Raw genomic sequence first — 14,127 nt, forward strand, 5'->3', positions numbered from 1 at the left:
TAAATATCTATTTCTCTAAGATCGTTAATTTCCTAACTAAAAAGTAAAAATTTTAAGCCCAAGTTGTTACAACATAACATTGTTCGTTAAACGGTGCTGTTGCTTTTTTTTTTTTATTCTTGTTCTTTTCTTTTCTTCTTCTTTTTTTTTTTTTAAGACTAAATATGACGATTCTTACGATTACGAAGATGAGGGTAAATTTTTTTCAATTTTCTTTCATTTTTCTCACTTTTTAATATTAATAAGAATAATAATTATAACAACAATAATATGAATTTATCCTATCGCAGTGTTTCTCAACTTTATCAAGTCATACATTATTGCATAACGTCATATTTTTTTCTGTATTTATGTTGGTTTTTTTGTTTTTTTTTTTTTTTGTTTTTTTTTCCATTCATTTAACTTCGGATACTTTCTTGCGTCTCAGTGTGTATTTCATATCGTCCTTCAGATTGAAAACAAAACGGAAGTAAAAAAAAAGAAAAGAAAAATATGTATAATAATAATTTAAACAAATCGAATGAGAAAGAAAATTAAGTTCGAAATTAAAAATGATGAAAGGTTTCCTTTTGCGCAACCAGAAAAGCTACCTCTTTGTCGGATGTTATAATATGTATATGAGATAATGATGTACATTAGAAATCTTCATTGGAAGCGTAACACAGAAATGTTTATATAATTTTGCAAATTGTAAAATTTTCTTCCGTTATCTTTCCGATTATACATACATATTACTTCAGTTCATTGTTAAATCAGTAATTAACATAGAATCATTATCGACTAACTCTAGAAATTTATATAATTACCATTATTTATTATTACTATTATTATTGTTATTATAATTATTTCACCGCTGTTCAATACATCTGGTATATATATATACTGTTTTTATAATCGGGCGGAATACAATTACTATAATCGTAATATATATTCATAGCTAAGCAGGGTAAAATAAAATCTATGAATAGGATCAGAACATTTCTCATGACGGAACCTAAGAAATTGCAAAAATTATAGAACCATATTCTTAATTTAGATCCGACTATTATTTGTTTCAATACATGACCTGCGTATGACTTCAAGTTTTTTCTTTTGCTTTTTTTTTTTTCAACACACATTGTCATGTTATTGCAGAAAATAAAAAATGTTGCCTCTTTTATTGTTTCCTGTTTTTTTTTTTTTTCGTTAATATTACATCATTTGTCTTTGTGTTCGATATTTTAACCGCTATACCATTTTTCAGTTGAGAAACACCGAACATTTTATTAACACTGTTGTCTACTTTATCCTATGGTTCGGGGAAAAAATGAAAACTTTTTACACATAACTATAAGCGTACGGTGAACATTCTCCCACAATATAATCATTAGATTTTTCTTTCTTTCTTTCGTTTTTCTCTTTGTTTTCTTCAATCATTCATTGGACTTATTTCATAACAAACTCTCGATATACAGTTTAAAAAATGCTGAGATAAACAACGTCAATCTATACTCCGTGTACATCCACAGGTAGAAAGTTACGTTGTCTTTGACTAAATAAATCATAAAAAAAAAAAAAAATTAACAAAAAAAAAAAAACACAACAACAACAACAACAACAACAAGAATGTACACCGGTTTTACAATCACATCCGAAAAAAGAAAATCTTTCCAACGGTCGGTATTTCTTCTGTATTCAAAGTGATTTTAAATGTTAAAGTTGCCAGTATAATATCAATCTGTTGCGTATCTACTTCTAATAATTTTCAAAATTATCATACATTTTCTTACTATGCGTTATAATTATATAAAACAGGAAAATTTTCCCTAGACGCTAGATGAGAGTATAAAACGCTATAAAACAATTCCAATAAAATTCATTATTTAGATAATTCAATAATACCCCCAAAGTAAATACGTTTGCATTTTCTTTCTTTTTTTTTCTTTTTTTTTTTTTTTTTTTGTTTTGTTTCTTTCTTTCTTTGTCGTTAAAAAACTTTAAGGCCGTATATGTATAATTGAAAAATTATTAAATGCATACGTATTCCTGGCACACGACGGTAAATATAATTGAATAATTTCGAAATCCGTTTGTACAACGTTAAATTATACTTTTCACGTTTACAAACGGAGGACACAGCCTATACAGAGAATGTTCACAGTTTATTATTTTCTTTTTCTTTCTTCTTAAGACAGTGTCGCTAGTTAATAACTCGGCTCATTGTCACTTTACCAGCAAGTTGTTTGTTTTATTTTTTTTTTTTTTTTTTAACTTCTTTTATTCGTCATTTATATCTATAGTACTAATATGTTATCTTCTATTATATATATATATAGATATACATATATATATATATATTTTTAGAAGTAAATCAGGCATTTCCGATCTTCAGTCCATGTATTTCAATGATTGATGAAAAAACCTGGATCATAGCCGGTCTTAACGTACAGTTGCCAAGTAAATTTATACTTAATCACGTTGCTAGCAACTTTGCTATGACATAATACTACAATTAATGAGAAACGTAGAAAAAGTGATCTCACTTATTTGCAGAGTACGTAAATTCTTCAAATTGTTTCCACGTAAAGTAGAAAATGAGTTTTAAAATCAATCGATATCCACGATTTCACAACCAAAGACGTAGTAGATGAAGTAGATGAAGGAATGAAACATCCTGATAACATACATGTATTTCGTTTTCTACTAAAAAAAAAACGAAGACTTATAAGACCGAGTATCGAATATTGAACCTGGCATGAAATAATATTAAAGTCTACAGACTCGGAAACAACATGCTACTAACGTGACAACTATTTTAAATGATGTATATACACTGTTTGAAGAATGGTCCAATCATTGAATTAATAAACTGGAATGGAAGTACGGTAGATGAGAAATAGAAATTGTTATTATTTTTTCTTTTTCCTTTGCGAACACACAAATCTCTCGTCTGTTTCACGGTGTGTCACCTTGTGCAAATGTGTATTGAGTACGGATGGTTAAAAGCTTATCGTAATATATATGAATATATATTACTGAGAGTTGAGAGACACGCGATATTAACATTCACTGTATTATAATATTGTTACAAGAACTAAGAACTTCAATTTTTTATATATATTTTTTTTTTTTTTGGGATGAGTGTGTATGTGTGTGTGTATTATTACGTCCTAAAACTTAGGTGTAAAAAATATATAACAATGAATTATAGCACAACAATGTGTAACAGGGTTTTGCATTTTCTTCTTTTCAAACCTACATGCTACATGGCCGAGTCATATAAAATGTGCCGAGTTATTACTGGCCACTGTCATTATACCTTAAACCTAAGTCGTATTATTATTATTACCATTACTATTATTATTATTATATGTAGACATAACGCTATACTTATTATTAAATAAAATGTATTATATGGCTGAATATTGATTCATTAATCACCATTACATTGGCTAACTACTTTATCCAGCACCTTGGGACCTCTGCAAGGATTTAGATTTTACGATTTTACATAATTAACTTCGGCAAGTTCTCTTTTTGTTTCTTCTCGTTGCTAAGAAAGAATAATTTTTTTTTGTCTCCTACTTATATCCTACCTTATTTCAGAGTAAGAAAAACGAAAAAGATAATTACAAAGAGGAAAGGGATTAGATATCTTAAATAAATCTAGTTGCTCATTCGGCAGGTTGGTTTACTGATTGTAAGAATAGAAAATAAAAAATATAAATACTATTTTAGAAGTCCCATGGTCTTTTGTTTTGTTTTTTTTTGTTAGTTTTTTTTTTTTTTTTTTTACTTATTGTTATCATTTAGGTTGACCTTACACGCTTTGATTATCCTTCATTCATCCTATGATAAAACACACAACATAGTTTTTTTTAATTATTATTATTATTATTATACTTAAATTACTAACAAAGCGGCATTCAGAATTATTATCTTAATAGTTTTCATCAACAATTCATCTTTAGTCTTTCGTTTTTCTTTTCATTTTATACATAAGAAAAATATACAATCTCGAATACACAAATGACACAAAACGCCCCCCCCCCCCCCCCCCCCCCTTCTTTTTTGGTAATCGTAATTCGTTTGTACTTTATCTGAATGCCACTTTTTTTTTTTCCTCCAAGTGTATTTATGATACACTATGCGTGGGCCAATTTTACCGAATATTGTTAAAACTGACCGCGATACTACCTAACTAAAAATATGGATATCGGATATTTTGCGAATCGATATACCTATACATATATATATATATATGATGGTATTCCGGTTTATATTTTATTCGCTGAACTCACGACATATTTTCTCTTCTTTATAACAGACTTTAATATACATACATATGATTAGAACTTGAGACACCAGACGATGATAGCAGGAAAAGTGAAAACCACGAAACGATCAATAGTTAAATAATTATGCATATTTTTATTTTCATATTTCATATCTCACCGTCGCAAGGTACATTATAACAAAAAAACAAAAAAATACCCATGTCGAGTTTTTCACTGGGACCCACTTTGTCGTGAGTTATGCGAATGACTTATACTTACCTGAGCAGGTTGCCTGATACACGCTCCTGCCTATCGTCTCGTATTAATTGCATGCAATTCTTCTGTGCTTAGCTCTGTGAATCTCTTACAATAAGAGATATATATATATATATTGTAAGTTTCACCGTTTTCAGCAAAATTAATTTTGCCCTGTCGTATCATGTTTCATAATTGTTATCCTTGACTTTTTGAGTTTTCTTTCCAATTTCTTTTTTGCTTCCTTCATCTAGAAACCTGCGTAAAATTAATTGCAAAAAAGAATCAAGGATAAAGAAAACAGAAAAATGAAGGAGAGAGAGAGAAAAAAAAAAGAAAACACGTCAAAGCAAACTCGGCGTAACGATACACGTATCGCGTCACGGCTTGTCTGCATCGGTAAAAACTGGCTTCATGCCAAAACTGAAAGCTTATTACTTCTGCCGATTGTTATCGTAGACATTATTTAAATAATTTATACATTAGTTCTTGCTGCGCGGAACACAAGTGGTTGTCCTAGTCGTCGTAGTTGTCGTCATCGTCGTCGTCGTCGCTATTCGAGCACATTTCTGGTTGAATGGTTTTTTTTTTTTTCCTTTTTAATTAGTTTGTTTAATGTTCTTAGGTATATTTTTACACGAATGCTTGGCATTTCACCCACACTGATGTAATAAATTTCATAAGTTTTTTTAGTTAATTTATTATACAGTACCGACACAATCGCATGTGCGTTACACTCCTCGTCTACCGAGGCTGTGTTCTCCGAACTGCTTTTTTGAATTTTCTTTGCGGTGTTGCCTGGGTTGTAGCCTGAGGTATAGTCTGAGGTACAGCACTGAAAATGAATATTTCGATAATATTTATTAATGTGAAAATGCCGCAGACTTTTCACGGTTAAAAATCCACTCGATTCGTGATCAAGAGAGAAAAAACATAATCAGTTTTAATGCAAAGAAAATTCGTTCTTATACATACTTGAATGCTGTTGGTGCACTGCCGCCAGTGAAGTTGAACGTCGGTGGCGTGTTGGGATTGAAGGCAACACCCTGATTCGAGTTCGGTGCGTTGAATGGAAAACCGCCAGTGGGCGCAGCAGCTGTTGCCTATGTTAATAATTTTAATTAGTCAACCATCGCGTTAACAACCATATAAACCTACTAGAAACAAACAGATAAAGACCGGTTCATTCGGATTATATGAAGAATGGACCAAATTCTATTCTGGAAAGAGGTGTTTCAGCTGATTTTTTCACAACTACATCAAACTTAACTGAACATAACGCGTTTTAGATAGTTTTCGATTGGGAGAAAAAATTGTTAAACAATTAAAAACCCACTTCCTGTGGCTGAAAATTTTCTCATCCCCCAATCACCTCCCAAGTAATGATTCCTAACAAAGTTTTTTACCTTAGTTAGTTCAGCCCTAAAGTGCAAAAAGACCGTAAATGTCCACGTTTTCGTTCATTCCATGTGATTAACAGAATTGTTAACACACGGCTTTTGAAAATCACCTGAAATGTTATTCAGATATTCCCCTGACGGTTCTCGCAAACCTCAGGTGGCTGCAACTCATGGCTTTGGAGTAACGAGCAATCCGCGAAAATCAGTAAATTAAGGGGCTAGTTTTCGATACGCAGTTGCAGGATATGAAAAAAAAAAAAATTTTCTCCGAGAAAATACAATTTCTTTTTATAAACAAATAGAAATAGCTCCGAAAATTGTCAATTTTTCTTGAATATTTTTAGATATTCTTATTACTCTTTTAAAGGCACGAATTTCTAAAACAGGAAAAAAAAAATAAAAAAAAGAATACAATACGTTTCCACATTTTAATTAGAACTAGGGATAACAGCGCATTGCATTATTTTACTTTATTGCTAAGCTAATCGATATTTTTACTTTTAACGAAAAAGTAACGCACATTATGGAAATCTAGAGGAACAAGCATGAATTATTTCATACACCTCGGAATGCTCTTATGACGTCAAAAAAAATTAGTAAATGATGCTAATCCGACTTAGAGTACGTTGACTAATTCAGGTCGTTCTGGACTAGAGTTCAACCTTTTCAACTTTTCCCTGACCAATTTTATGTCTAAAGTAACCTTTTGTCTCATGTCATTAATGTTTATTTAAGCTGGAAGTTAAAATAGTACTTACTGCTCCACCAAAGTTGAATCCGGAAGGCGCAGGAGTAGCGGAGCCTCCAAAGTTGAAACCAGCATTGGGAGTCGGAGCCACAGAACCAAACGCCGACGTTGATTGACTCTGACCAAAAGTAGGAGCAGCCTGAGGAGTGCCAAATATCGATGTGGAAGTAGGCGCAATTAGGGAAAATGGTGGGGCTGCGTCTGGCTTGGGAGTATTGAATACAAAAGTTCCCGCAGTTGTATCCGAGGCGGCAGGTGGATTGAAGTTGGTGGCAGCTCCAAACCCGGTACCGTCAGACTGCTGTGTGTTGGTGCTAGTATTTCCAAATGCGAACAAAGATTTTTGAGCCATAGGTTGCACAGACGCCGGAGTTGGGTTTTGCGAGAAATTGAATCCACTGGAAGCTTGAGACGCGCTAGGTTGAGTAGAACTTCCACCAAATGCAAACAACCCAGAAGTGGAAGACGGTGCAGTTTCCACTGGTTTCGACGTCCCGAAAATACTCGGTGTCGGATTGGTCCCAAATGCAGGTGTAGACGTTGTTCCGAACGCCGGGGCTGCAGTTCCGAATGCAGGGGTAGAAGAAGAGGCTCCAAATGCTGGCGTTGTGGAGTTAAACACCGATGTTGATGCTGTCTTTTTGATACTTCCAAACGCTGGTATCATTTTGTTATTATCCTGAGCAGCTCCAAAAACTGGAGCCTTTGTTTCGCCCGCTCCAAAAAGCGGGGCAGGCTTGTTGTCCGTCATGCCAAACGACGGTGCTTGCTTATTTTCGTTACCTTCGAAACGTGGCGCGGAAGTGATGGCATTAAACGCAGGGCTATTGGTCGAGCCAAAAGATACAATTTCAGATTTATCAGGATGTGTTGTGGCGGCTATTGTACTCGCCTGCTTGGTGGATCCGAAAACAAACATTGAAGGCGTCGGCACTGATGTTGGAGCTGATACTGGAATTTGACCAAAACTTTGCACCACTTGACTCGGAACTGTCGTCGGTTGATTTGGAATCGTCGTTGCAGAACCAAACGTGAAGAGTCCGGGCGTCGGGACGCTGGCTGCAGTTGTCGTAACTGTTGACCCACTGCTAAGTGAAACAGGCACATTTATTGTGCCAAATGTGGGATTTTCTGCAGATTTGGTAATATCTGTATTGATAGATAATTTTGTTGTTATTGAACTAGATTGATCATTGGCCAAGATTGCTGTTGGAGCGTCGCTAGTTGGTGCTGAAAAATTTAATTTCTGGGATTCTGTGTTTGAAACAGTTATGTAAACTTCTGGTAATGTGTCTTTTTTGTTAACAGGTGCCTCAGTTTTCACCGCTCCAAAGGAAAATGATTGCTTTGTAGAAGTGTTAGCTACTGGTTGCGCTCCAAATGCAAATTGTTTTTCTGGAGATGATTTTGCCTCTTCCGTTTTGGGTATACCAAATGAGAACGGAGCTTGATTCTTCGGTTCTTCGACATTCAATGAACGTTTTTTCGACACATTTTGAACAGCATCAGTTTCCTTAGTGTCCGATTTCTGTTCTAATTTATTTTTCTCATTATCCACAACACCGAACGTGAATCCTGAAGAATTCTGAGGTACACCAAAGGTAAATCCGCCAGCTTTGGGTGAGTCTGTCTTAGCGCCAAAGGTAAAACCTGTCGACGAAGGGACAGGCTTATTCGCGTCAACTTTTTCATCACTTTTGTCAATTCCAAATTTGAAACCTCCAGCATTCTCGGGTACTCCAAAACTGAACTGTACATTCGACCCACTACCTGTGGCTGACGTTGATTTTGCTACCTTCTTTGAACCGGGTCTCACAGCACTACAAGCTACGCATTCGATAACGTCTGCTTTATTCTGTACCATGCAATCGTCACACGTCCAAGCTCCCTCAGGTTTCTTAAACTTGTCACCAAATCCTAACGCCGGTGTACTTGTAGAATCGGATTTCGAAGTACTAAAACATGGACAGATTAAAGTGGCTCTAGAATTTTTCTGTTTACATTTCAAGCACTCCCATAAATCTTCATTGGTCGACTTTGTTTTCTCCACAGAATCAGTGTTATTGGCCAACTGATTTCCACCGGGATTCGAAATGGTAGTCAACAATTCTGATGTGGCAGGTACTCTTTTAGGGCTGATCTTGAGGGAGCCAGGCTTTGAAGCGTTGCAGCAAGGGCAAGTTTCGACAGATGAATGATTTCGGAGCATACAACCAGGACATTCCCACGATCCTTCAGGAGGTTTAAATTTTTCCATTAAATCGGATTTTACTGATTCAGGAACAATACTGGATGTAGAACCGATAGTCGGAGCCTTAATGCTTTCAGATTTAGACATAGCGCACAACGTGCATTTGACATCAGTTTGTTTGTTCGATGTTGCACAATTGGGGCACTCCCAATGATTGCCGCTCATTTTGAACTGTGATCCGAAACAATCGGTGGTCACAGGCTTGGACTGTGTAACGGTAAGCGGTGACGATTCCGGTGTATGTTCTGTTGTCTTTTCACTTTTGCAAAGTGACTTGGAAGCTTTACAACCAATGCACTGAGGCTCGTGTTGGTTGTTCTTCAACAAACACTGGTTACATTCCCACATGCCAACTACAGGTTTGTTGGCATCTGTAAGTAGGTCTGATTTCTTTCCCAAAACATCCATAACGCTGCCTGTTTTTAACTTACTGGACGTTTTGATTCCATCTACAACCACGTCCTCTTTGGGTTTTTCCTTCAATTTCGGGGCTGTCGAGGTCTTGGACCACATGAAATTATTACTAGACGAAAATCTAGCTGGCAAAGTATCAGATTCTGAACTCAATGTTCTCGAAAGTGAATGACCACCCTCTGCGGATTCTTTAACACTGGCATTGATTGGTTTGCTGAAGGTAAAGTTATTGATAGATTTTAAATTCCTAGTCGTGTCCGTCACTTTTATTGGGCTAGAGAACTTGAATAATTCATCTTTCACTCCTTTGGCCATGTTACTGGTGATTACTGGTAGCTTTATATCAAAAGTTGGTAAAGTACTAATAGGCAGCGTAACGCTTGGTAAGTTGACTGCATCGGTCACATAGTCTTGATCCAAGTCGGTTTTACCTTTACTTTTAACCTTGCCCGAGTATTTAGACTTCTCTTCATCGTCCGATCTACAACACAAAAAATGAAATTAAATAGATTAAAAATTGCTCAATGTACAAAAGAACTCAAACGAAAAGCACTGTTCATTAAAAACTTGTATCAAATCAATCGGAATGTACCTCAATCTGTATTCCTGGGGAGATGGTGGAGGGGCACTGCGAGCCGAAACGATTCTCCTAGCCGCTACTGTGGTGTCTTGTAATCTCTGTCTACGTCTAAGCTTCAGGAGATCTGGCACTGTAGGTACGGTAAGTTCCCTAGTCAAATGACGCAGACCTACCCGAGCCAAGGGAGTACAACCTTCCTCCCTCTGCCGTTTCCTGCCACCGATCAGAGACGAGCTATTGTTTGCATTCATGGGAATTTTTTTAGCATCCAATATGGGGGATGAAAAATGCTCCAGTGCTTCCAATATTCTTTTAGCAGTTTGACTCATGGCTGATGAATCGGTACCAGTTACATTTGGTGACTTTACTTGAATGTTGGTTCGGTTTGGTACTTTCAATTGAAGTTCATTTGTACTATTGAACAACGTACGTCCTCGGCGTTGGAATCCTGCCATGTTGGCTCCTCCAAACGTGGTATTGCCGTTGTAAAACGGAGACGAGGACTGTCCTCGTTCAAGAGAATTATTCATTATTGACACATTGAAGCTCGGCTTCCGACTGCTCAACGAATCCCTAGGATTGCTATCCAAAAACAGGGACCGTGGGGACTGTAGGTGATTTGCTGCAAACACAGAAACCGAAGACATGAAAACCTGAAATAAAAGATATGTAGGCAAAGTTTCGTGCTTTAACCAAATTTTTAGAGTGATCAAGAGCCCATTGGTCCACTATTGAAAATAAATCAATGCCCGATTACTTCTTGAATAAACCTATAATCGACAATTACTCAAATTTTCAGACTTACTATAGTTTAGTTTATCTTCATTGTATCTCTTTCTGTTTGTTGACGATCTGTTGTACCCCAGACTTGAGGGTGCTTCTTGCCTGTTGACTTGTGGTATGAGAGAGCTGCATCCGCTTGTGCTCTCACTGGACTCTGAATTATCGTCTGTTCCATTAGCCGTACCGTTATTTTGTGGCGATGTTAACGAAATGAACTTTGTCCTGTTCCTTTGATTGCTCGTACTGCCAATTTCTGATTGGATTGCAGGCGTCGATGCCACTAGACGACGAACCCCACTAGTTCCAGCTACTGAAGGTTCTAGGAAATCGGTTGTCTGAAAATTCGTAAATATAATTAATAAAGAATATTTATAGATAATAAATAATGGTACGAGTAAAGGAACAGAAATGAACATTTAAATAATTACAGTTTCATTGTGGACAATGTAATCTTCTTTTCGAGGGTCGACCTCCTCATTATCTGGAATTCTACTTCTTGGCTGTATATTGAATGTTCCGGGGGGGTGAGTTACATCCATACGAATCCGTGGCCGTTTTGAAGGCGGAGGTTGCTGTGACTCCTGCTCATTCTCAGAGCCCTCGAGGTTCTCCTCATCATTTAACATGTCGCCATTATCTTGCGACGAATTGAACCATTTGCTTATCCACGATCTCTGCGGTATCAAATCTGTGACTTTCGTAGCGACTTTTTTCACGAAAGACTGGCAATAAAAAATAGCAATTAGCATTATTCAAGGGAGTTTATAAAAATATCAGGTTTTTTGGGAAAAATCATTTAGACGGCAAGATTAACTGAGGCTCATATTTTAAGCTTAGATTTGTTCAAAGACTAACTGAAGGCTGAAGTAACTCTAGATACTATAAATATTAAGTGGAAGTAAAACGAGAATTTCAATCGCATTTCGACATAGGAAGTAATATATAACTAAACATTGAATGTTTATCTTGACAGACATAAATAGCTTGTGGTTGATATATCAGATATACAAGACAGTGTAAATTGTTGCAATGTGCCAAATTGCATGTACTATAATGTGTGATAATAATTCAAGCTAGAACTAGCCAACAGAGATATTGAGAATATCGGATTTCGAGAGTTAGAAGAAGAAATTCAATTAATTATGTAATTTATAGATAAAATTAACGTAACGAGCTCGACGGCTTTAAGCACGGTAAAAATTATTGTTATTAGATACAAGAATCGGTGTAAGAAATTGAACAATTGTCCAAGAACCCATGCAGCATTTCAAGGTTAGAACGTTTTGAATGACGATAAATTCCGCCGTGGGTGTGCGCCTATCGAGTTTGAGGTTATTTGATGCGGGTAAAACTTTGTCAAGTATAATATTTGATCGAATTTGATTGCCGGGGATTGGGAAGGATATTGCAATCGGTTCGATCGTTACTCGGAGCACGTTTTAAAATCATGTCTATTTTGGGAAACGCGCGAAGGACCGTTGGAAGGCAACTTTTGTCGCGGGAGGCCAGTGGCCGAGACCTCGGAACGAATTTCTACTCACGTTGTTTGCGTCGTAGGGCTTGGCGTTCCTCGAACGTTTGTTGTTCAAACTGTTACCTCCTTTTGCCATGATCGCACCATTTACTTGTTTATTATTACACACTCACATTAATTTAGATTACTGCATATCAAACTGACACCTCACATCGTCCAACTTTCACGACGAAACCACGAGAAAATATGGCGGTTCCTCCACCACCGTGAGGGGTCAAGCTTCCCGTTGGCTCGTGGACACGTGACACCGCGGATCGACTCTCGCCGCCTCGACTATCGATATTGCCGATAACTAGACGATAGAGCGAGTTTTAACCACATGGGTCTTACATACTCTGACAACTTCGGTGGTGGGGGTATGTGCTCTTATTGAAGCACCGATCGCTTCGCTTAGTGACCACGAGTGTCGCTCCGATAGAGGGATGCAGCACGGGATGCAGGATATGTGGTTTAACCTGTTTCTGTCTCTCTCACACAGCCTGCATCCTTTATCGCAGCGACACTCGTGGTCACTAGGCGAAGCGATCGGTGCTTCAATAAGAGGACACCCCCACCACTGAAATTTTGACCGAGTTGCCAGACCTGTATATGAGACCGTGGTTTTAACACCGATATATTAGGGAATTTCGAAAAATATTATTTACGATTTTCCACCATGGCACCCTCTAAAACGTTCGTTTAGGTTAAAAGAAAGGTTCTGTCCAAATATGCATGTTCTACGTTATGAGGAAGATGGCGCTCAGTCCATTTTTTACTTTTATAAATTTTTTTTAAAAATTCTGATCTATCACGAATAAAATTTACTTCTTTTATCATTGCTTACATCAATCGTAATATCAACTAGATGTAAAACCCTCGCTCGCCACGCTCGCTCACTCGATTCGATAAGCTTTACTGTTAGTGGTTTACCATATATGCGTAAAATTTTTAAATTTAACCGACTACGTGATAACTCGTATACATCGTAATGTACTTATATAGTATACATGATAGTCTACCTGGTGAATTCCGACGTCCACATAATGACGATCAGCAAACTACTTAAACTTTTGAGATATAACGCGTAGCAAGTTTCTCTCAAACTGCATAAAATAATATTTTGTTTGTCGCTGTGTGAAATGCGCCACTTTTACGCTTGGAAAAATCGCACCAGGTCAAAGTCACATCTCCACTATGTTTACAACGTGCCATTCGTCTGTCTGTGTACTATATTAGCAACTGACCGATAGATGCGTTTTCGCTAGTTTCCATTTTTTTTTTTGTTATTATTCCTGAATTTTTCTATTGTTTCCTGAAACGTAGATACATTTTACTTTGTTAGTCAAATACACTCACTGAATAACATTTTAGACAATAAATTAAACTCGCTAAATAAACGTTCCCACGATCTTGCCGTATACGTACGTACTGCTCCACGGCTGTTTGGATATCAACTAATTGTAAGACCATCGCCGGCAATTTTGAATGAATAAGAGTTAAAATGGACAGACGAACTAATAATAAATTATATATCTCATGTATGTAGAAGGATTACTAATTACTATTTCATTTATGTACTACACACCAACATGTATACATCGCTAACATACTTTCTCTATCCTTTCTAAAAAAATAGGATTTCTGAAGGGACGTAATATTTTCAAAATCTCCAACGTCGTAAGCTTCAAGTACAAAAATATTGTTATAAGACTTATTGAGGAACACATTAATTATTATACATTACTTACCATGTATTATACATACTGCGAGTTATTGTATTATCGAATTTTTGGCAGATACAACCTTACGGAATTAGCCGATGTAGGATTTCATAATTGAATCAGTATCAATAGAAAACTGTAACTACCAGGTGATCCTACAGCTGAGCGCGAGTGATGAAAGTCAAGATCCAGCAGGTAAAGAACCT

General features: G+C 36.4%; 1 protein-coding gene across 2 annotated transcripts; it reads right to left on the minus strand.

The window, feature by feature from the left end:
* Positions 1-1,109: 1,109 nt before the first annotated feature.
* Positions 1,110-12,463, minus strand: LOC124298082 (nuclear pore complex protein Nup153). 2 transcript variants are annotated; one of them, XM_046749667.1, is made up of 8 exons: positions 12,229-12,463; positions 11,116-11,409; positions 10,710-11,022; positions 9,917-10,526; positions 6,670-9,805; positions 5,487-5,614; positions 5,224-5,346; positions 1,110-4,769 (listed from the first exon to the last, which is right to left on the minus strand). In XM_046749667.1, the coding sequence occupies exons 1-7, from the start codon at positions 12,295-12,297 to the stop codon at positions 5,256-5,258; spliced, it is 4,641 nt and encodes a 1,546-aa protein (XP_046605623.1). In that variant the 5' UTR covers positions 12,298-12,463; the 3' UTR covers positions 1,110-4,769; positions 5,224-5,255. The 2 variants fall into 2 exon arrangements, with proteins under 2 accessions (XP_046605623.1, XP_046605622.1); XM_046749666.1 differs by having other exon boundaries at positions 1,110-5,346.
* Between the last annotated feature and the right edge of the window lie 1,664 nt (positions 12,464-14,127).

This window comes from Neodiprion virginianus, chromosome 2 (assembly GCF_021901495.1).
Source record: "Neodiprion virginianus isolate iyNeoVirg1 chromosome 2, iyNeoVirg1.1, whole genome shotgun sequence".
Classification (NCBI taxonomy): Eukaryota; Metazoa; Arthropoda; class Insecta; order Hymenoptera; family Diprionidae; genus Neodiprion; species Neodiprion virginianus.